Here is a 23287-nt window from a genome sequence, read left to right on the forward strand (position 1 = left end):
TCCCAAGTTTTGTTTATATGCAGGCCTCCACTTGCCTTGAGTCATGTGGAACAAGCTTAAGTGAGTGTAAGAAAGATTTACTGCTCCAGTATACTGTCAGCACGATGTCAAATGACTTAATGTAAATCACCATGCTTAACTGCCGTTGCATAGTATCTTACCTCCCACGAATACGATAAATTTCTTCTGCAAAGATTAGTGTTAGATTTTTACACTTACATAGTAATGATCATTACATTGTTTACACTTTCTAAATTAATAGGGCTTTTTTTTGAAAATAAAGACTTTGAACACAAAAATTGTGCCAACCCTTGTCTAGAAGAATGGATAGTTATGAGTACATAGCACAGCAAATAAAAGCAAATGCTTAAATTAATATTTTCAATAGTAAGCATATGGAGTGGAGAGAATATATGCCATCTCCATCACCCTGTTAACATTGAAAAATACATGATCTGAATTTGCAAAAAAAAGCAGGAATCATACTTCCTAATGGAAAAGAGTATACAGACACCATTCATTTTCCAGGTATGCTCTCTCAGTGTAGTTATATGAAATGGATATATCCAGAGTACAATTATTTCAGAAGGCATGAAATGAATTTCTATCTGCCTCTTAAAATACAATTATTCAGCAAAGGATTCAATGGTTGTGGTTTCCTTCTTAGTTCAACAAAACAGACTTATGAATCACTTTAATGGTCTGGAAGATGAAGTAATAGATTAAATCCTTAACTAGGATTCTAGGTCTTCACATTATAATGAACAGCTTACAAAACTGCAGATAAAACTTACATTAGCACAGTGTAAGGCTAAAGCACAAAAGACCGCAAACATTTTAAAGTTGTTCTCATCAGTTTTAGAGAAGGCACTTCCACTTATTTTGTTCACCATCTGCACAACACCTATTACACTTCCTCGGCTTACAATAGGCATGCACAGGATGTTTCTGGTTGTGTAGCCTGTATAGAGGTCTACTTCTCTGGAGAGCCAGGAAAGAGAAAGGAGATAAAAAACCAAAAAACAAAAAAGAGTGAATATGATTAATTAGTATCTATTCCTTGTTTCCTAACAATGCTGGTGTACAATAAACTAGATATTTTTCATGTAGACATAACTAGTACCTCTAAATAGTTAACCTCCATAGCTCTTACATATCTGCATCTACTGTGTCAGATCTAGAAATAATTTTAATCCTTTAATCTCCATTTGAAAGATAAAGAATTAAAGCTTCCTCATATCAAAAGATAGTTCACTCATAAAATTTCAGAATAATTTTTTTTAAAGTATTGCTCATGTTATTTGTTAGGTGGGTTCCCTCCCCACCCCCAACTCAATCAGACTGCAGGGAGGCTAATAAAGAAAATCAGCAACAGTCTGCCTAACTAGCTTTCTAGGACAGGAAAATAATAAATCTTTCTTCATGATTTTTATATAAGACACAGAAAATACTTTTTATTTTTTGTCTTAAAAATATCTCCCATGGCCAAAACATTTGTTAGATGTGTGATTCTTTGATACCTATGGGTTGTCTCTTCATCCTAATTTGAAATTTGAGCATTAAATTAAGTAGAAACTTTGGTGACCTATCTTCTTCCCATCCCCACAAATCCTCTCATTGAATAACTTCCTACCTGTTAAAGCGTGGATCTGCATAGGCATCAGGGATGTTAAGGACTTCCCCTGTTCTTGCCACTTGACCAGCTATCCCTTTTTCTATAGAGAATCTGCACAAAATAAAAATGTGTGTTAGTCACAACATGAATGATCTGGAAAAATATTTTTCCTCTGGAGTCTGTCTCAGGCACAGTAATGGATATTTGTTCCAGATCAACGTTACTTAGATGCTTGTGGAGAAAAATCTTACGAGACAACAACCAGTAGTAAATAATAAAATAAAAAGCACATATTTAAATAGATACTTCCTGAAAACATTTTACATAACTATATAGTTGAAAACAAAAGATGCCATAATATGACCATTTTAGTGACAAAAATTCAGTATTCCTAACCTTGGAGGTTATACATAATACATATTACATTTGTACAAAACCTATGACTTGTGTTTACCTTTATATACTATTGATTTCATCACCACTTTTACATATCATGTACAATATGGAGCTAGCAGTATTTTGGGGGGACAGGTAGATTTGGTAAAATGAAGTTTGGAAAAATACCAATGTATATTTCAAAGCTAGACATCATATATATGCATTACCTATGTACACTTCAGAATAACTAGCACGTTGCATCTCACGACATGCAAAAAACGCAGTGGTACCAACTACATCTTTTAATCTCACCAGCAAAAAAATAAACACAGCAAATATACTCAGGAATTGAATCAGAAAAAAAAAAAAATGAGCCAGTATTGCTAGGAAGTAATTTTGCTTCAACATAAAACAGTTATGACATATAAGCACAAAAGGATTTGTAGGTAAGAACAAGCAGAAAGAATCCCACACTGAACGCATTCAAATCTAAATGTACCTGGGTAGTATCCTGTCCCATTGAAGTCACTGACAAAACTGACATGATTTCACCCCATACAACTGGTTTTAAGTTACAGTTTCTTCTGCTTCTTCTCATGATATGTATATATCACACCAATTTAGACTCCTTCCTGACGACTGACTCAGTGTTACTTTCTTACAGACATTTAAGTTATATTTCTCTTTCAGTATACGTCACCCTGAAATGGCTCACACCCTTGCACTCAGAGTCAACATTTCAATAATTTTCATACCGATAAGACAGTAAAATATAAGCAAGAAAAACAATTATTAATAAGTAGTAAGAAAGTGTATGTTAAAGCAGGCCACTTTCTTCTTTAATTTACATACTGACAAGCAAGGAGGTGGTGTAACTGCACCAATTTTGACTCCTTCCATTCTTACTCACACAACGTAGTAAGTAGGAGTAAGTTCGTCTAAGGGAGTCTAAGTGAAGACATGAATCATATCTCATATTGGCTGAGAACTTAAATGATATATGGAGGAATTGAAAAAAAGTCTGAGAATTTCATTGCTGATTGTGTATTTTATCAGAAATACTAATGCAGGAGACTTAGCCATGCATTTCTTTCTTTTTAAGAAGTTGCAGGTTTAAATCCTGTCTATCTGAAAATCTCAACTTGTATCAACAGACACACTGATAAGGACTCAGCACTTCTGAGAAGTGAAAAATGTTAAATTTACTTTGTTGTTTTGACTCTTTCATTAAAAATAAGCATACCTGTGAAAAACTACGTACTTGTGACATGAACCAGAAATACGCAGCAATTTTGGGCAGAGAATTCTATCTACTCATTACATGCCTGCGTATGTTTTCAAAGTCACCATTTAAACCATACTCCAGAACCACAATTATTTAGAAGTCTGAAAATATTCTAAATTCAGATGAGAAAATGTAAAATGAAACTACCATCTTCAAAACCAATGATCAGTCCATGTTACATGTTATGTATGCCTAATCCATCCATAAGAGGTATGAATTGCAATTTCCTCGTTTTGGATGTGCCTGAATAGCACAAATTTCAATTCCTTTTGGGAACTCCAAAAAATGTCCCATATTGGCAGAACTATGGATTAGGTGCACCTTTACCTGCACCTTTACCTACCTCAGAACACCTCTGTTTTTTTCCCAACATGATTTCCAAAAGGACCGCCTCCGGAAGACGGCATTTCCAGGAGTGACGTTATAGCTTCAGAGACGTTGTTTCGATGGCACTGCAATGTCATTCCCAGAAGTACTACCTTCTGGAGGCGGGTCCTGGTGGGAATGATATCACAGTATGACAAGTATTGTCAGGGTACCTGCAGATAGGCACAGAGACTGGGTAACAAAATGCCTGCACATCTGTAGTTATAATGAAACTGCATTCTTCTCCTAACTACTCCTACCTTATTTCTTTGGTCTTCTTGAAGACAGGTTTCCCATCATTTTCTTCTCCAATATCAAAAAGGTCTGAATACAGCTCCTTATTCTTGTGGTCGACCTGGAAGAGTGCACACCTGTCTGCATTCACCAGGTTTTTTGCATATATCTACAGAAAAAAACAAAATTAGAATTAACCATCATGGGTTAGATTACCTTTGGTCATTTATCTGATAAAAATGTAAGCCCTTAGAAGTCAAAAGTTTAGAGAACTTATCCAGTATGAAGATCTCTTTGAAGTAGCATCCACCCTCACAGCAATCTTTCAGGATACGATTCAAAAGGAAAGTGGGTTTTTTATTTAATATTTTCTGTAAATTAAAGTGCTTTTCTCATAGAAAAATACAAGCATATCTTTAGAGGCCTGAATGTTTGTTAAAGAAAAAAGGCTTTCCTAATAGACTGTTTTTTGGGTGCAAAGAATGCTTTTCAAAATGCTACCTTTTTCTCTATTTTTAGAAATAATTTATTTTCACACAATTTTAAATAGATAAGATATACCAAGACCTAAGAACACTGTAGTCTTTTTGTCTTTGTCTCCAATGCATACATATTTGCATTGAATATCCAGTGGAAAAAGAAATAACAGAGAGGCCAGTGTTTGCTTCTAAAAATCCAAAATGTGCATTTCTGTGATATGTAACAGTAAACAAATAGAAGAAAAACAGAAGTAGCATGGCAGATTGCCATATGCAGTGGTGTAGGAAATGATGACGACCTCCTTATGTTACAGACAGTTCAACTCAAAAGTCAAAACTCAACTGGTTCTACATGAACTAACCATAAAGGCACTACTCACAGTCAAGAAACTATCACAGTACAGCAGTATACTTGCATGCTCTCTATCATACCATGAACTAACTAGGTTTTATTTTGACAAAACTAATTCTGATTTGTCAGAACAGAATCTTGTCCCTGGAACAGAGCAGCTTTCCACATGAATGTTTCTCAGATTTAGGATGGAGTTTCTGAGAATGGGAATGAGTGAAACAAAGTCAATCAATGATCACTGTGTCAACTTAAAAAGCCATATAATCAGGTTCACGAACCTACTCGATCCAATTCAGACAAAGCCTCCTAGTGTCAGTCTCTTAACTGCTCAGAAGCTGTAACAACTGCATGGCACAGAGTGGTCTGAGGTAGCTCTGTCTCTGTTTCAATTTTATATGAATTGTTCCAGTTGTATATAATACCTATCTACTCATTCGGTCAAAGAAAGAAACTGAGTACAACTCAGTGTGCAAGGCATGCAGGTGGGATATCTAAGACTTCTCCAGCCTTCCATATGAATGATTTCACTCACCTTCCTCCCACCCCCATCTTTCACAAAACAAAATTCCTTTTAAATTAATGCAGATAGAAGAATGTTAGATGTTGGCAGGAGGAACCTATGAGATGGTAAATCATTAGTTGCGAAGCTCCTATCCTATGTCATATGAGCTATGTAACATAAGCTGCATAGAAACCATCTAGACCAGCTTACAAAACCTGGAGAGTGTTTCAGTACTGAAAGAATTCGTGGTTAGAAAGATTCTTTTGCTTTCTGATTTGCTCCATTAGAACAGGGGAAGGTCAGGAAGACTGCCAGCTGAGAAGGTAACTTTTGTGAAATATATTCCATTTTGAGGATTAAGAAGTTCAAAGATCACGGACATTCACACTATTTTGTCCTCTGCTTAAACAGAGGACTGAATATGAACTGTGCCAAAAGGTCTAAGCAAATGCTTCTCTGCACCTGTTCTGAAACTCTACCAGATTTCTGTATAAATCAACAACACTAAACAAATCAGAAAAGTTTTGTGTTCCAACGCATATGACTCAAGAACTCACCTTGGTCATGACTCACGTTTTTAAAAATGATTGCTTAAAGACTACTAATTGAGATAAATGGTTAATGGCATGAGAAAGTCTTTCTTCTCTAAAACCCTGGCTCAAATCCAGCCAACAATTGAAGGCGGATATCAAAAGGTATTAGCATTGCCAATACGGATGCAAGGCAGTGAGGGTGACCACTTTTCATGTACATTGCTTTTAACTGCATTCAAACATATTGATAAGAAAATTTGCAATGCAACTTGAATTTCTGCTTCCTTCCCTGCATCTCATCTATATTCAAAACCAGCTTTATCTTTAAGCATTTTTGATATGGCATTTTCTCTCATAGCACTAACTTCACTGAGAGAATTTAATGAAAATGAAAAGCAAAAAAAGGTAGAGGGATTTTAGTATTAAGAGTCAACTGTTTTTTCAATCAAACTAAGTGCAATCACCAAAACGTGAAGTAGGTTGGTGCAATTGATTTTCACACTTCTCTCACTGTCATACCCAGAATGGGTCACATAGTGATAAAAATCACAGTCCAGTAAAATGGCAATAAACGTGAAAACAAGTAATTCAATTAACTGGCCCAGAAACAGCTAACTAGAACACATTACAAAGGAAGATTAGTATGAAGCACCTATGCAGCTTATAAAGCAGAATCCTAAAGCAGCAAGTGTTGATAAAGATGATGAAAGAGTAAGCGTAATTTGTTGCCAACTGCTTTTTCTACCAGACTATTATTTGTGGAGAAGAATATTATTATTTGCTATTAATGTCATCCTATACTACAACACTTCTTTTAAATATTAAATAATTTTTAAGCAATTCATTTAAATTGGAATGGTCAACATTCAAAAGTATTTCCTACATGCAGGATTCTTGACTGTATACTGATATATGACAAACCCTACAGAATATTTTCCGTAATTAATTCAAAGTTTCTAAATAAATCCGCTTTTATATTGTTAGCATTCCTAGTTTATTGTCTTTGAATATGCTAGCTAAGATCACTGGGAAGATTAGGGCAAGTATCAGAGTATCACTGGAGAGCAAATTTGAACGTGCAGATTGAAGTAGTAATATCACAGAACTTACTAAGATTTACAATCAGGGAAAAGAACTGCAGTATGCAATGAGTGTGCAAAAGCTGGACAGCATAATTTATATAACAAACACCTGAAAATACACCATGAGCAACCAATCTATAGATATTTGTAGACGCTGTTCAGGAAATAATTCTGAATTGGAACCTGAGTCGAAAAAGTTACAATCTATTTCTGAACTATACTTTAATTCATTGATTAAACCATAGTCTGTTAGTTATTTTAATGCACTGGGCTTTAGTGTTTTTTATGAAAATATTGACTGACTGTCATTCTAGTTACAGGTATAAATCACTTTGTGAAGCACAGGGGATGTAATGTCCTTTGCGCATGTCATTTGCAAATATTCTAGGAGTAATGGTGGACCTCTAGTCCTTCCTATAGACAATAGCTTCTTCAGCATTATTTTGCAGCAAGTAGCAAATTGGATTCAGAACAAAGGAAATCAATAAAACATACTGAAATGGAAAGAAAAATACATGCCATTCTGTATACAATTTTCAAACCTTCCTTAAAACACAACAGTAACTATTTAGTTCAGAGACCCTCACGTTTCATTACCTATGAAAGCTGTGAAACAAAGCTGTTGTTACAAACAGAATCAAGTTGACCCTCACTATCTTTTTCCATACAGAGGTTTGTCCATACTGTTTGTATTACACATGAATTACAAAAAGCTCATACATTTCAATGATATAATGTCTTACTTCAAGGAAAGGAGAACAAAGCAAGCAATTTAATAAAGAGGATTAATAAATTTAGAAGTGAAAAAGAGAACTCACCATTATATGTTCAAGTAGAGAATCTATTGCAACTATATTATCAAAATACGTTCTGCAAAAAAAGAAACAGGTCAGTAAATAATCATATTTAGTCAAACACTTCGAGCGGCTTTCCTGGGCCTGTTTAACAATCACTTAACAGTGGCACTCAAACGGGTGAGAACAAACTTCTTTGCCTTGAAAAGTGCTGACTGACTTGCTGTACCACAAGGGAATTCAGCAATGGTCCTAGCTCTGTTTCTTTAAGACATTATTCTACAATGACAGAACTCTAGAAAATTAAAAGAAAAATGTTATTAAATAACGCCTACCATAGACTGAACAGACCCCTACTAGTGACAACCAAGAATATACTGACATGCTTTGGCACCTTTTACACATTTGCAATTTTAAAAGGAGAAGAAAAAAGGAAAAGAAAGGCCATCCAGAAGAGGAAAAAAAAAAAAACTTTCTTCTTTTGCTGAAATGATTGCAGACGTATTTTATCTATGTGCTTTCAAAATACCTCATTAGAGTTATGTATTGAGAACTATGTACCGAGAACTATTGAGAACTATGTATTGTAGCTAAAGTAATGTCACATTATCCAACCTTTAATAGTATTTAAAAGGCAACAATCTATAAAACTCTTAATGAGAATTCTCTATTAACCCAGGTGTAGCATGTTGAAGTTGCAGAAAAAGACTGACCGTGAGACTGAAAAAAAAGTGGTATCTCAGTTTCACAGTGAAGTGGTAACTGTCCAAGGACAGTCAAGAACATTGAAAGATAAAGGTCAAACTTTTTAGTAAAAGAAGTCTAAATCTTCCACATGCCAAGTCTTAATAACCCTTGGATTACAATGTTCCCAGCAGACAGAAAGGCATTGTCCCATGGCCTTGAACATATATACAGCTCACTTCTGTTTGGGTGCAGTGAAAAGGAAATATATAATACATTAGTTTTACATTTTCAGGGATATGAAGATGTGGAGCACTGTATACTATGCCCTTTCTAAAATGTTACAGAAAATGTCCCAGTGACATTGCATGGTAACAATTGCCTTACTGAACAGGAAACCCTCTTTCCATGTACAAACAGTACAGATCATTTTAAAAAGCAAGTTAATTATTTTCTTGCTAGTGCATGTCTTTACCTACATCTGTTCATAAAGTTATTAAATGATACCCCAGTTTTGTGGCTCAAAACATAGGATTTCTTTTCTTGTTAAAATTAAAATTCTAGCAGTTGATAATGCTATATCAAAGGTATTTACTTAGAAACATACTTATTATATATTTGCAATACTAATTGCCATTTTTATTTAAAATCTTAAAATTAATTAGATTCAAGGTTCTTTAAAACAATCTCAATGCAATGTAGTAAGAGTAAATTGCCAACCTCTAAATTCAGCCAGATTAATCTAGAATTCTCTGGTATACTAGCTCAGTACAGACTTAGCAACACAAAAGCACCCTGAAAAGGAATATAATGGTGCAAGACACGGCAGCCCTCATGAGTGCACAAGTGGGTAGCTTCAGCAAGAGAAAGATAAGAGTACCCTTGAGAAGACAAACTCTGAACATTACCTTAAATAAATAAATAAAGTCATCTCTTGGGAGAAATCCTGGGGAAAACATCTGGGTACAGCCAGCTTGCCCTCCTTGCAAAGGGTAAATTATTCCCCTCCATTCCAGTACACGCCATTCAGCTACCTGCCTTCCTGAACTGCAGCAAAGGAAACCTGGATGTTCGCTAATCTCATCCCTTTGACAATTGTTGATCAAGACCCACAGCAAGCGTTTGCAATACCACACATCCAAAACATTTCACCATTCCACAGCGTCATCAATCTTTTATGATGCATATACAAATTCTTCAGTATAACTAGTTTGATAAAATACTGTCAAGCACACCAGATTCTCTGATTTATCAAAGCTACAACTTTGTTTTGTTTTTTAATTTATTGGCCATCTCTACTGTTTAAAACACTGATAGCAGGCACAAAGAGTAGATTACTTAAAACACTAAGTTGACTTCACAGGACTAAAAGCAGTCTTTCATATTTTTACTGGGTTTTCAATTTAAGCTTGCCTTTATCATGACAAGAAATTAGAGGAAAACATACCACATAGTGACCGTTCTTTCAAAATGAAAACAGAGCCTGCAGAAAATGCAGGCGGAAAATAGTTGTGTGGCAGCTCTGATTTGAAACGTGTATACATGTGCAAGTGCGTGCACATATATGTCAAAATAAATAAATAAAGGGCTGAAGCAAGCTAACAACCTTTTCATAAAACCCATGCAAGCCTTCTAAAATTGACAAACCGAGGACACAGGAAGCCTATTTGTTACTTTTCCATAGAGGGCTATCTTTAACTCTGACAGAAGAGAAAATAAGTATGTATAAAAAACAAACAACAGCAAAAAAATTCTGTAAGGTGTAACTGGGTGTTCCATTTTCTCCCTACACAGAAACAAAAACCACTTTAACAGGTATGCACCACTGCCATCCACAGCATTCATTCTTGTCCTTGTGCTTACGTTTGCCTGCCTTCTGAGGCGCGTGTTGCGTCTGTTTCTGGACTACACTGTAAATCAGGTGAATTAGAAGAGCTGAGTTAGAAAAGCTAAACAAAAATTCATGAGATTACAGTACAAATCACACTTACTTCGAAACATCAAGCAAGAAGTCATTCAGTTCAGTCTGCTTGGCAAGGCCTCTGCACACCTGGAAGCACAGATCATGTTATTGTTTGTTCCAAGAGACATTGAAGTGAGAGGGAAACTGAAGTCACGTAGTCTACTTGCTTAACATGTATTAAAAAAATACCACTAGAAGTATATACATGTTACAGCACTACATAAAATCTATTACAAAGCTGGCTTTGTGTGCTGGGCTTCAATCTTGCCTATCTAACCGTTGAGTTACAAACGTCAAATGTGAATAACACCTTCCTTAATTCTCTTTGAAAGATGTCGGTCATTACATTGTATGTGCTTTCTCTCAGACTGCCCCTGAATGTGGTTACAAAATCAACTTAACTCTACTTCCTTATCCAGATCCTCAACTCTGCTGAGAACGTCAAATATTTTGTTTGCTTTCTTCCTTACCTATGCTTCTACCACTTTTTTTCCAGGCTGTGAAGGAGCACGTAGACACAAATAAAAAAGGAAATCAGACAAGCTTACCTAAACTTTTTAAAGGCAGATAATAAGGCAGATTTAAAGGCAGATAATGTATGCTCATCTTTTAGAGAAATCAATTGGAATATGAACACTAAAAATAATGTATACATACTATACTCTAAAAACAAACTGTTATATAACAAAGCTCTGAACCGTATTTTTACTTCATCTTATTTCATATTCTGTATCAAAAGTACAGTTGTACATCTGTACACTACTCAGGCAAACATGGAGATTGAAAAAAAGAAAACAAGCCTCCACTGTATCTTTTACACAATAAAATACCACTTATATATGGTAATATCTTGTAGCTGTGCAATGCAGATATAAATAACCACAAAATATGACAAGCTATATCCACAAGTCCAACTCTTGCATATAATAAAGTAACTAGGTACAATTTCTAGGTATATACTGCTTCCTAAAACATAACTGTAAGCCTGGTAGGCAACGCCTAAAAACAGATCAAACCCCTCACATTCTTCCCAAGCAAGAACTTCAGAGAGGAGAGTGATCTGTTTAAGTCCAGGGGAACAAAAGGAAAAGAAGTGAGAAAGATCAATGGACATGCTTAAACTATGTTTTCCATGAGTTTTTTTCTTATGTGTGAAAGACCCCTCAGTTAAAGACGGAGTCATTGTCATAAAGGGAAGTTACAACTGTACACAACTGCAATTCTGATACCGTACAACAGTCTAGGCCAGCTAATTCTGTCTAAATGTGCCAAGGTGAATGATCAATCTAAACAAAGTCAATAGTTTGCAGCAGTGGGGTGACAAAGACTAGAGTCTAGAAAAGGAAGGCAGGAAGAGCACGAGTCTTCTGCAAGGGGTATGAAAGACACCTTGAAAAAAAAGAGGAACATCACAATCTTCTCCCTGTGAGCTGAGACAAGAATCTATTTCTGCGTTTTCTCTGAGGTGATGGAGTATGTTCAGTTTTCAGTGTTACTGCCTTCTATTACCCAAAATAAGAAAATCTGTGGGGAGATAACATTCCTGTGCTGGTGTTTGCTAGAGCAGCTAGCAGTGTGAGCCACACAACTAGGCATGAGACACCCTTAGCAGGAGTAGCTAGGGGACCAAGAAGCAGCTAGCAGGGATGGCTCAAAACAGGCTTTGGTATCCAGCAAGACCTAATAGTCTCAAACCGAGTTACTGAAGGAGGAAAAGAACAACCAGGTGGCCTAGCAGTTCCCTCCTCACAAGGAAAGACTGTAAAATTGTTCTAACTCTATTTTAACAATTATCTACTTCATTAAAGTTTCCTTCTCCTTTAATAAAATTATTGTTTGTTAAATCATTTGATTCATGGTTGCAAGTGAGGAAAACTAGCTCAATGAACACCAGAAATGTTAGCATATTTTTCCCAGCTTCCAGGAAGGGGTTTAAATCAATGTTTCAGTAGAGACCACTACTTAAATTTGAACATAAGCCATGTTTCTACACAATGAAAACAGAAAAACAACCCACACTCACTTGTACTTGATGTATTGCTACTGAAGCCCATGCAAGATTTGCAGTTGCAACCTGAAACAAAAGAGAAAAAACTAACACCGAAGAAACCTTGGAAATTTCACATCAGTTGCATCATAGTTTTCTCTATCCAGCTGCTAAAGAAATTGACGAAGCTGTTTCAGACAAAGACAGGTGGCAACAATTTGTGGGAAGACATTTATTTTGTGCAAGTTGCAGTGTACTTGCAAGTGTTTCAATTTCAGTAAGGTACATTCAGTCACAGGAGAATAATCCTCATTTTCTGTGTCACAAGGATGCTTATCAACATTCTTCAGAAGCAGTATGGGGGATTCATCAGCTCAGGAATATAAAATCAACCCTCTCATAATTCAAGGGGCTTTAAAAAATCACATTATATACATTGTTGAAAGGAATCTGCCATAGAACAAAATATCCCGTAACTGGGGCTTCACCTTTTCAGTCACAACTGCTTCCAGCTATAAACAGGCACTGCTCCTTTCACTACCATTTTTGTCGCAGAAAAAACAGACCCCATCACTCAGCACAAGCCTAGCCTTTTAAGTATGTCAGTTTCCAGGCAACATTTCAAACAAATGTCACCTAAACTGCAGTTAACTAAGATGTGCTACCACGCATAATCTCCTGTCCTTGAAACACATGAGCTTTATAGGAACACAGAGGACAGAAGTGCAAGAGGTCTGCTGCTGCCTATCCTCCTAATGTACATGTTTTCTACAGAACACATTGTGCGCATTTTGTAGAAACTGCTAATGGTATCCAAAGGCTTTCTGAAATCTGAAAATGAAAAGAACATTTCAGAACACTCACAAAGTGACCTTTAAATATTTTTAATTTACTAATAAAACACTTTTATTCAGCAATCAGTCTTTTACAAATACAGCATTAATGAACCTAGGTTAAGGAAGGTATTTAATATAACATAAAAGACACATAGCTGCCTGGCACAGAACAATGCATGTCTAAGACCTGTATGAATTTCAGACTGAGTAATGGTTATTATTTAATAGGAATATATTTAAAAATAAATAAAATGTGTGTAAGCAGCAGAATTAATGAAGTCTGGTTCCGTACGAATCCCTGTTCTTTGCTCTGTGACACATGGGCACCATCATAATATCCTGGCCCTCTACCATGATCTCCACCTGCTGGAGAGGATACCAGGTGCCACATGGAGGCTGAAGCTACACATGTGCTGACTGCCCAGCCAACATACAAGTATGTGCATCAGATTAGGCCACTTAGGTTACTGATAAACAGAATACATAATGGACAAATTGGGCTGTTTTTTTCCTTGCTTAAGAGGACTAGTTCTGGTATCTCTTGTCTGCACAATTTCTGTTTTTTCCCCCAAAATAATTACTCTTCACCACAGCTAAATTAAAGAGCATATATGCTCCATGGTGCATCTTGTTCTACTGTCCAGACAATACACCGGGCTAGAACTCACCCCATTTCCTTCTAGCCTTTGCGTTCAAACTCCCTTCTCTTGGAAATAAGGGTACAGAGAGAAATTTTTGAGTCATCTCATGTGGAGATGAGACATAACAAGGATCCACATCTAGACCTGAGAGTCTGAAACCTTTAATATAGCCACAGCCTTTGACACATCTACTTTGTCTTCAGATTTGTTTGTACTTGGCTAACATCTCATACTGTAAGATTGAGAGATGGACACATATGGACAGCATAATTCCACAGGCCTTATGCAGTAAATCATATAGTATAGAGAACTGTCATTGAAATGTGAAGATGGGTATGAATGGGAATATCCAGATGTAGAAGCACCAGAAGGAGTGAATACCAGAAGAGAGCTTTAAGAATGGCATGTAGCAATGACACAATGACACCTAGATTAGCAGGTCATCTGGATACCAGCACATCTACACACAACTTCTAAGGACACCAGCTTGGGAGACAAAGGACAGTGAGTAAACCCTGATGACTCACAGAGGTGTGACAGGCTGGAGAGGCAAAAGACTACAATCACTGTCAGCTCCTGAAGAGGTTAAAAAAAAAAAAAAAAGCAGATCCAAAACCAGGATGGTTGCCAACCTAAGAAGAAAGCAGGAGACATGAGGACAGCTGGCATCCCTTGGTCTCCACATCATTGCAAGGAATCCTGGAGAGACTACCTGGATACACACATCTTGGTGCCTGTGAGTGCGTGGGTATGAGAATGTGAATGTGAATGAGTGAAATCTCTTTTGCTTCAGTTTTGTTTTAAAACAAAATCATTTTCCCCTTCTGTAAGATCTAGGATTGAGACTTGCTATATACTGTTGCTACAATTTTGCAACGTTATGTCCAACATTAGGGCTCATTTACTTGAGAAACCACACCAAAAAAATCTACTAAAAGAAAAAAAATACTGTCTTTCCATACTGTAAAATAAAGCTTTATTGGAAAGTTAAAATTGAGACCCAAGGTAACTTGGCAGTGTCCTTTTTACATAAAGCAATTTCATTCTGCTACATTTGATTTATACTTGCACAGATACACATTTTCATTCACCTGCTCTGCATTAACTAGCTTTCTAAGTTTATAATCAATAAACAGATCTTATCCTCAAAACTATTTTTCCACAAAACAAATTAAATGCCTGACGTTCCTGTAACTGTGTATATAAATTCTACCTCCTGTTACTGAAAATACAAATCATTAACTATTTCTTCAAAAAGTAACATTCAATAATAATAAAATGGAATTTGAAAAAAGTAAAACACACACAGGAGAAGAGTGAGAGAAGGAAGTTTGGGGGGCTGAAGTGGTGACATTGCCTTGAAGTGGGGAATTTTAAAACAAACTACAGAAGGCTAGGCCTCACCTCTTGGTGACTAAGATGGAAGGCTTCTTTGCCCCAGTGACGATAGAGCTCCAAGATACCAATCAGATCACCAATTGCAGTGACAATTGGTAAACAAAGAACAGATTGGATACGAGTCCCTGATTCCAGTCCAGTACCTTTCGGAAATCGCTCATCCTAGAAAATGTAAACATAGTTTGATAAAACGTAAATATCATAACATTAACATAAAAGATATATTGACGCTTTTCTCCCTCTCCCGGCTGACTAAATCAGCATGAAGTATTACGACATTTACTGAAAAATTTCACTAAAAATATTTTTCAGCATAATTTACATATACAAATAAACTTATTGATGCAAAGTTAGAACTATGGTTATGGTACTACATCCAATTTCAGTTTTGTTTTGTTTTTTTCTTTTTAATACATTTTCTCCAATCTCACAGGCAGCAAAAGCAGCACTTCACTGTTAATGCCAATCTGGATGATGCAAAAAGAAAACAAAAGGCATCTGTAATCATGAAGTGGACTGCTCAGATTTCAGTGTTACCAAGCAGCCAGAAGCCCTTGCAAGAGGATAAAAATCAAAGCCTGCGGCTGAGGCTTTAGGTAATACAGAGTTATAATCCTAACCAACAACTCCTGAGGAGGAAACCGTGTTCCCAAAAAACTATGCATAAGTAAGAATCTTTGTCCTTCTTTTGCTTATGCATTCTGAGTAAGCCAGTACAAAAGTTACAGGAACAAAGGTTAAAATAATCTATCAGCTGCCGTAGAAGGCTTAAATTTGTAACTTCTGATCTAACTAGGGTATGACCAAGGCTTTACAACTTCAGTACCCTACAAACGAAAACTTAAGAAGAACAGCGATTACCTGTAAGTTATTAGTAGTAATGTGGTAACCAGCCTATCTGAAGTATGCTAGACCCACTATGCTGCACACCAGTCCCTCAATACTTTATTCCTACCACATGATCCCTACAGGCTGTGCTAAGGAAAGGCAGACATCCCCTTTTCCTCAAGGCTGATCAACACACTGGAGGACAGGAATCTCTCCATTCTCAAAAATACACCAAGTCATCTGTACCTTAATTGCTAAAATGACAACCAACCTGAATGGCTAGGAAAAACACCACAGCCTCTCACAAACTCTCAGGAAAAAAGTGGCAAGCACTTTGCAATATGAGCCTCCTGCTTTCACTTTTTAATTCTGGCTTGTACAGAAAAAGGCTGGCAAGTCAATGTAAAAGTGCTTCTCTTTTATTGTTGAGGCACTCCTAAAATCACAGGACAAGCGGACTACCCAGTGCCCTGGTACAGAGAACTACCTACCACACTGCATAGCCTCTGCAGAGGTTCACAACTTAAATTCTGCAATAAAAGTATGTTAACACATTAGGTTTCTTTTTGGCACCATATACTCGTGCATGTTAGCATCTGCACTGTGTATGTACAGAGATGTGTAATGCGGCCGTGAAAAAATCACTTAAGAAGAGAAAATTAGTCTCAAGTTCAGTCAACAATATGCTGATACCGTAAACCATCAGAGTTCAGAACTCCTCCCCACTAAATCTCCCTGATTTTATCATGAATGTAAAATTGACTCAAGTAATCCTTATAGGATACTAATTGGAAACAACCAGTGACACTTTAAGCCCTATATATTACTAACTGAAAAAGACTAAGACCATACAAAAGCTTTATAGTCCATGGTCTATAGAAAGTACCAACTGTTACTACAGAGAAAAAAGGTTCTGCGGGGTTTTTCTTGTAAGTGTGCTCACATTAAGCATTTAGTATATTTGCTTATAGCCTGCATTTACCCAGTAAAGTTCATATTTTTTTTGTACAAGTACTTTTTATACTGCACATAACAATGTCCAATTTTAGTCACAGTATTCAAAGATTCTTATTCTGAACAGAGCTCAAAAAAGTAGAAAATAAGACAGCATTTAAACTTGCTTTGAGTTCTCATAAAGTACAGTTTACCAGCTTGAAATAATGGCATAGACACAACTAGAAGAATGTACTTAAAAAAAGAAAAAGAAAACAAAAAAAAAAAAAACAGACATACAGAGTGTCAAGAGTTATCACAAAGTCAAATCAGAACTATCAGATCCTTTTACAGACAAAGGACTGGATTTTGATGTCAGTTACATTAGTCTGCCATTGACGTAGGTCTACTGAAACCATCATAAGTACTCTAACTTTATATTAGCGTAAGCAGAGATCAAAATCTTGTCTAATAATCAAAATTTTGATTGACATTCTTGTTGGTATGAGCCAAATGTTATAATTAAATCAGACTTCGGTTGTCTACATAGAAATCTTATGTTTGGGACTAGCACACAGAATATTTTAAGACCAGGAGGGTACAAGTTTTGATAAATAGTGTTTTTCTTTCTAAGCGGCTACGGTAACATTAGTTCCATTCTCTGACAACAAAAAACATCTGAAGACAAAATTTTTAAGTTTAAAAATGAACGAGATGTTCTAAAAGTACTCCATCAAGCTAATCCAAACTCAAACTTATTTCCTCAGCAGTAGAGCAGCTGCAAATTATATCATTACACATCTAGCTCAATAAATATTTCAGCACCAAAATATTCTAAGAATATGTTGTATTCATCTTACTAAAAAGAGAGTTTTTTACCCCCAGAATATCTTCTACTAACAACGTTTTTCTGGATTTGGCTACATAAGCAGATACTGTAGTGCCAAGTGCAATGGGCCCTGCAGGAATGAGTCGTGGTTGTCCTTCTTTAGCTCCTGGTGGTGTGAATACACACAGACTCTAGTTAGAAGGAAAAAAGAAAAAAAAAATGCCATTAGAAAGTTTGGCTATATTTACAGAGTCACTGTGCTACATATGTTCTGCAAAAGACTGAGTAAAGGAAATAATGCAAGAAATGCAGCTTTTGTGCTTATGGCAATGAGAAGTAGTTGGATAACTCTGTCAAAATCTTCGGAAATTCCACTCTAAATGCACCATCGGCATAGCCAATAACTCTTCTGCTGAAGTCAGTCATCACTTCTATCAGGGTCAGATTGTGGTTTTTTTGAACACATAATGTATCATATATAGAGTCACGGAGGAAAATATTATCTTTCAAAACGAAGATAGGGTTTTTTTTTCCTCCCCCTAGAATGCATTCATTTACTCACTTTAGTATAAAATGCTCAAAAAGTAGAGATGATGTTTGAACTTCTTGTTTATCTCATCCCAAGGAAAAGGTTATTTCAAAATTATCTTGCAACTCTATCTCCTGAAACCCAAGTGACTGTATTCATCCCTTGTACTACAAAGGAGCATCTTACTTGCTGCCTAACCAAAATTGTCACATTTTTTGAAAAGTCAGATATGATTATGACAACATTCACATCATGAAAGTCATCCAGAAACATATCATAATTGGTTTATACAACTGAAATATTAAACAAGTTAACATCCTCAGAATGGATGAGATTACAAATACTGTATTTCGAAAAGAAAACCAAACACACATATAAAGGCTGAACCTGCAAGCCCTTCTACAGGCCAAACACCCTTCAGATCCAGAATTCCATTCATTTCAGAGTGAATCATATACTTTAAGGAACAGTCATGTGCTGGAAAACAATGTCCCTATCACATCCTCTTTAAAATAATTGTTTACCTCAGACAACCCAAAATGAAACAGTCTGTAATGACAGCTGGTTTTAAATAGTCACAAAACTGCAAAGAAAGCTTCTTTCCAAGGGCAGCAGTAGAAACAGTCCATTCTACAAGCAAAGAGTTTCATCTATTTCCTTTATCCGTGTCCATCTCCTTACATCCATCAATTTATATGGCTATTAGTTCTATAGAATCCCAGAGACTCACAAACTTTTAAAGTGTTTATCACTGTCACACGCTATCAGCTGAGCAGAACTATTAGCCCTTTATACACAAAGGGAAGTTAGGTGCATGAAGAACAAATGACTTGCTGACTGTCACACAAAATGTGAGAACGCAGGGATCAAGTGTGTATTTCCCAGACCTCAGCTTAACGTCTTATTCTCTTGTGCCATCCCTCCTTATGTATTCCTCATCATCACATGACCAAAGCACAACTTCACAGACCAACCTTCTATTGGCAAATTGTGTTTTCTGATTCATTGTAACCAATGATCCAATTTATCTAACTGGTAAAAATTCCTTGACCATGGGAAATATATCAAGAACTTCCATACTAAGTGACTCTACTGGTAAATAACTTCATCATTTCAGATTAAGAGACAGCACATGAAATAAAGATGAAACATTTCAAGCAAACATCCTGGATAGGAAAACAGAAAATAAAAAACATTCATAAAGCATAGATGGCTTTAGCACCACCAAGAGAATGCATTACTAACTTTCCCAGTAAGACTGACATGTTCTCTGCCATTCGTTTGTACTCGTTAATTTTACCATCAGACTTTGCTTTCATTAGGACTGTCACAGGGATCAGTCTCTCGACATTCTATAGCATCACCAGTAATGGTAATTAATATTAACTACATTTCATATATCTGCTACATGCATCATTCCCAGAGTTTTCTGTAACGGTAGATGAAAGCCGCAAGTATTCTTCGGCTATGAGAGATTCCTATAACTCAGGATGTAACATGGCCTTGAAAGACTGAACAAAATAATTAAATTTATTTTGTTTAAAGGAGATTTCAACATAGGCATAGCACTAAGCAGGGAGTTTTGCACTGGACTTGTTAAAGTATTATGTCATTATACATACACCTAATTCTCTGCAAGAAAAACAACAGAAAATCCTATAAAATTGATAGGCCTGATTCTTTAAAGAAATTAAGTGAATTCTGGGCAGTATGAAATCAATGTCATTTCTCTTATTTCACTCTCCTATACCTATCTTTAGATACCTGTCAGGTCATCACTGCTAACATACCTGAGTGCTTCTCAGTCTCTAATTATGCACTATTACAGCTCCCCTGTGAGGTGGGCAGTGACACTATCCTCATTTTATAGATGGGAGTTAGATAAAAAACCTGTTTTAATATGGTTATTTTAGCTGAGGCTCCAACTACCATTTAAATGCAAACTCCATAGCTCACTACACAGCCTATATAATGCCTTGCATTACAACCCAGGGCTAGAGCAAACCAAATGGACCACAAGGCACAGAAAACTCTGGTGTGAAGGGAAAGAGACAGACTTCAGAGGTTAACAGTTACCACTTGGGCCCTAGGGGACAGGGACACGTTACCAAGCAGGTCATGTTTTCTAGCATAGAATATCAAAGGTGTCATTTGCATGTGAAAGTTTTGTATCTACTGTCAGCTGTGGGAAATGATGTGAGATGTATCCTCTCATAATTATCTTTTCTTTATTTTGCAAATGTAGTAGGCATGTCATAAAACATACTAAATTCCAAAAGACAGGTCACACACTAAAATATCCATAAACAAAGGGGATGCAATATAAAGACCATGTAGGTACTCTTGCAGTGATGAATGAACCTTAGCCATAATGGATTAACAGCTTTTTGAAGGACAGAGTTGGACTTCATGCTGAAGAAAAAACAAATAGTCAAAGAAATGAATGACAGACAAATCAGAAGATAGAACAGAGTAACAAACAGTGGCAGAGGAACAAGAAAGAAGGAAACAGAAAAGATGTAAGATGCCTTTCATCAGTAAATTACAGATTGGGAGCAAGAAAAAAAAATCAGTATCATCTGGCTAGTTCTCTCATGCCCTTCTGCCTGTCCAGCATTCATATTCTTACATACAGATAACCAAAACATTTTTAGAAAACAGCAAGCTACTCAACAGGGCGCACTGCTCTAGCTATCAGTAGATCATATTTGAGATAGACAGTTGGGACCAGGTAGAGAAGCTGTATGTGACCCACAGACTCCCCAGATACACCTGTTGTGTTTGATGTTGTTTGGGGGTGGGGGGGGAAGGAAGTAGGGAAGGGGTACTGCAGTATTTTAGCTTAGGTGGCATGAATCATAGAATTACACAAACTGTATTCCTCTCTATGCAGTACCTTAGCATAAAAATCCTAGACGAAACAGGAGTGAAATTTATCCCAGAAGAGCCAGCAGTCCAGTAGTTAGGGCATGTATTAGGTTCAAACGGAAAGAAAAAAAAAGAAAAACCCACACTCAAGATTCTGATCAAACTTTTAACTGAGCTTCTGTCTTGGTTTTTTTTTCAGGAAAAACTTGGGAAGACCGTGGCATCATCCAGACATAAAATAGGAAACATTCTGAAGTCTCAAAAAAGTTCAGCAAGACAAGAAAAACAATTTTCCACTCAGTTCTTCTTTTGCTAATAGTGTGATACAGATGAAAATTAAACTACCTTAAAAACTAAGATAAAGCAATCAAATAGTGTTTTGGCTCTGACAAGACATTTCAGTATGCTTTATTTCATACTTTTCATGCAATTGGAAGGAAAGATAGATACTTTCTTCATGGAGTAGCTCTACTGAACACGTGCCATATACATCCATTTTAATGTCTTGCATTATGGTATGAGGACATGAAATCCTGAAGTTTTCTGTTCATCCTGATATAAACTTCAACCTTATTTTCCAGATCTTCACACCCCCATTTACATTCACAACTTCTTTTAAGAGTGGTTTTTAAGGCGCATAGACACTGGACAAGCCAGAATGCTTATTTTACATACAAATTTAAGAATGTACTAATGCCTTCCACCCCCCACTGCCCCACACACAAAAATAACAAAAGAAAAAAACAGACTAGTACACTGGATCTGCCAGAATAAGTCTGCCCAATTCACCTGATCAAAAAGCTCCATTTATTCCTTCTTATTTTCTTGCAATCTAATAAAGTACATCCATATAATATTTAACTGAAAGCAACGTTTTGCAGTTACTTGTCTTTATAAGCATAAAACTTTAGTTTCATGACATAACACACATAAATAGAATGAAAAAGAACATTTTACATAACAGATGCAAAAAAAGCATCTCATGATCCAAAAAATACATTTTAATAAAACTCAAGAAACCACAGTTCATGATTTAATCAATGTTCAGATATAAAAACTATTTTTAAAAATTCAAAGACACTCATAAAACCAAAGGGTACAGTGCTGAAATACATCTCTTCACAAATAGTTGGCTTGCAAAACTATATGCATTTAGAAAAAAGAAAGATTTACTATGAAAAAATACTTTTACAGTAGGAACACTAAAGCTATAATGTGTTCAGTATCAAAAAGGTGGTTCATATTGTGCAGTACTGCATAATGCTTAAAGTCTGAATTACGAAGTCTGAGTAGTGGAATGAGTCAAATTAAATTAATGGGACACTAGAGACCAAAGCTGATCCCTCCTATACTTTAAGGATTAACACTTTTATTCACACCATTCCTCTTACTTTTTCTTAAAACATACTTGGTCCTTTATGCCAAGGTAACAACGTGTGATGCTCAGCAAAGTAGCTTTGTCATTTAAATGATGTGTATAAAATGTGCTTTTCCGCACTGCTCTTCTGAGTCATGCCCATAATTAAATGTAAAACAATACACAAATCTTTCTCTTCTCAGAAACAGCATCTCAAAACAAAACAAAACAAAAACAACTCAACAAACAGCCACTATCACCAGAAAACAAAGAACTTACTTCCACATCTGCTCGTTCTTCTCCAGAAGCGGCCTTCAACGGGTGGTCAATGGTCAATAAACTGTGTCCTTGTTTACACTACAAAGTTTTGCTAGCAAAAGTTGCTTTGGTCAGCATAGTCTTTCATGTCTCCTTGTGTAAATATGAGTTTGGATGGTAAACGCCTCCATTTTTACTACTGTGAATTATTGTCATGAATAGGCATTCTTCTACTGGCAAAAGCATGAGGACACTCTTTTACTGATAAAAAAGCGTTTTGCAGAAGCAATCCCATTCTGCTTCTTACAGGAAACTACAGACTCTACTACTAAGGAGTCAGTGATTGAAAAACTCTTCAAAGTACCTAGTAGGTGCTAGATTTGCCACTATTCCTCCTCACTCTGCCTCTGCACTGGTAGAAAAGCATAGTTCTGTGCAAGGACAGAACTAGCTAAACCCGATCAAGTAACCCTTGATCTCCAAGGTAATGGAATCATCGATAATCTTATTCTGACCACACAGCACTACTAAAAAGACAGGTAAATTTTGTCATAAC

General features: G+C 36.3%; 1 protein-coding gene across 4 annotated transcripts in view; it reads right to left on the reverse strand.

Annotated features, from left to right (window-relative positions):
* Window positions 1–23287, reverse strand: part of PDE10A (phosphodiesterase 10A) — a 200923-nt gene that overhangs the window by 32567 nt on the left and 145069 nt on the right. For all 4 annotated transcript variants that reach the window (XM_064509225.1, XM_026109843.2, XM_064509226.1 and 1 more), the window contains exons 6-13: window positions 17770–17910; window positions 15136–15291; window positions 12291–12341; window positions 10296–10354; window positions 7645–7696; window positions 3905–4047; window positions 1634–1726; window positions 795–981 (exon numbers count right to left, since the gene is read on the reverse strand). In XM_064509225.1, coding sequence (XP_064365295.1) covers window positions 795–981; window positions 1634–1726; window positions 3905–4047; window positions 7645–7696; window positions 10296–10354; window positions 12291–12341; window positions 15136–15291; window positions 17770–17910 — 882 coding nt within the window. The remainder of the gene's footprint in view (window positions 1–794; window positions 982–1633; window positions 1727–3904; window positions 4048–7644; window positions 7697–10295; window positions 10355–12290; window positions 12342–15135; window positions 15292–17769; window positions 17911–23287) is intronic.

This window comes from Dromaius novaehollandiae, chromosome 3, assembly GCF_036370855.1.
Source record: "Dromaius novaehollandiae isolate bDroNov1 chromosome 3, bDroNov1.hap1, whole genome shotgun sequence".
Taxonomy (NCBI): Eukaryota; Metazoa; Chordata; class Aves; order Casuariiformes; family Dromaiidae; genus Dromaius; species Dromaius novaehollandiae.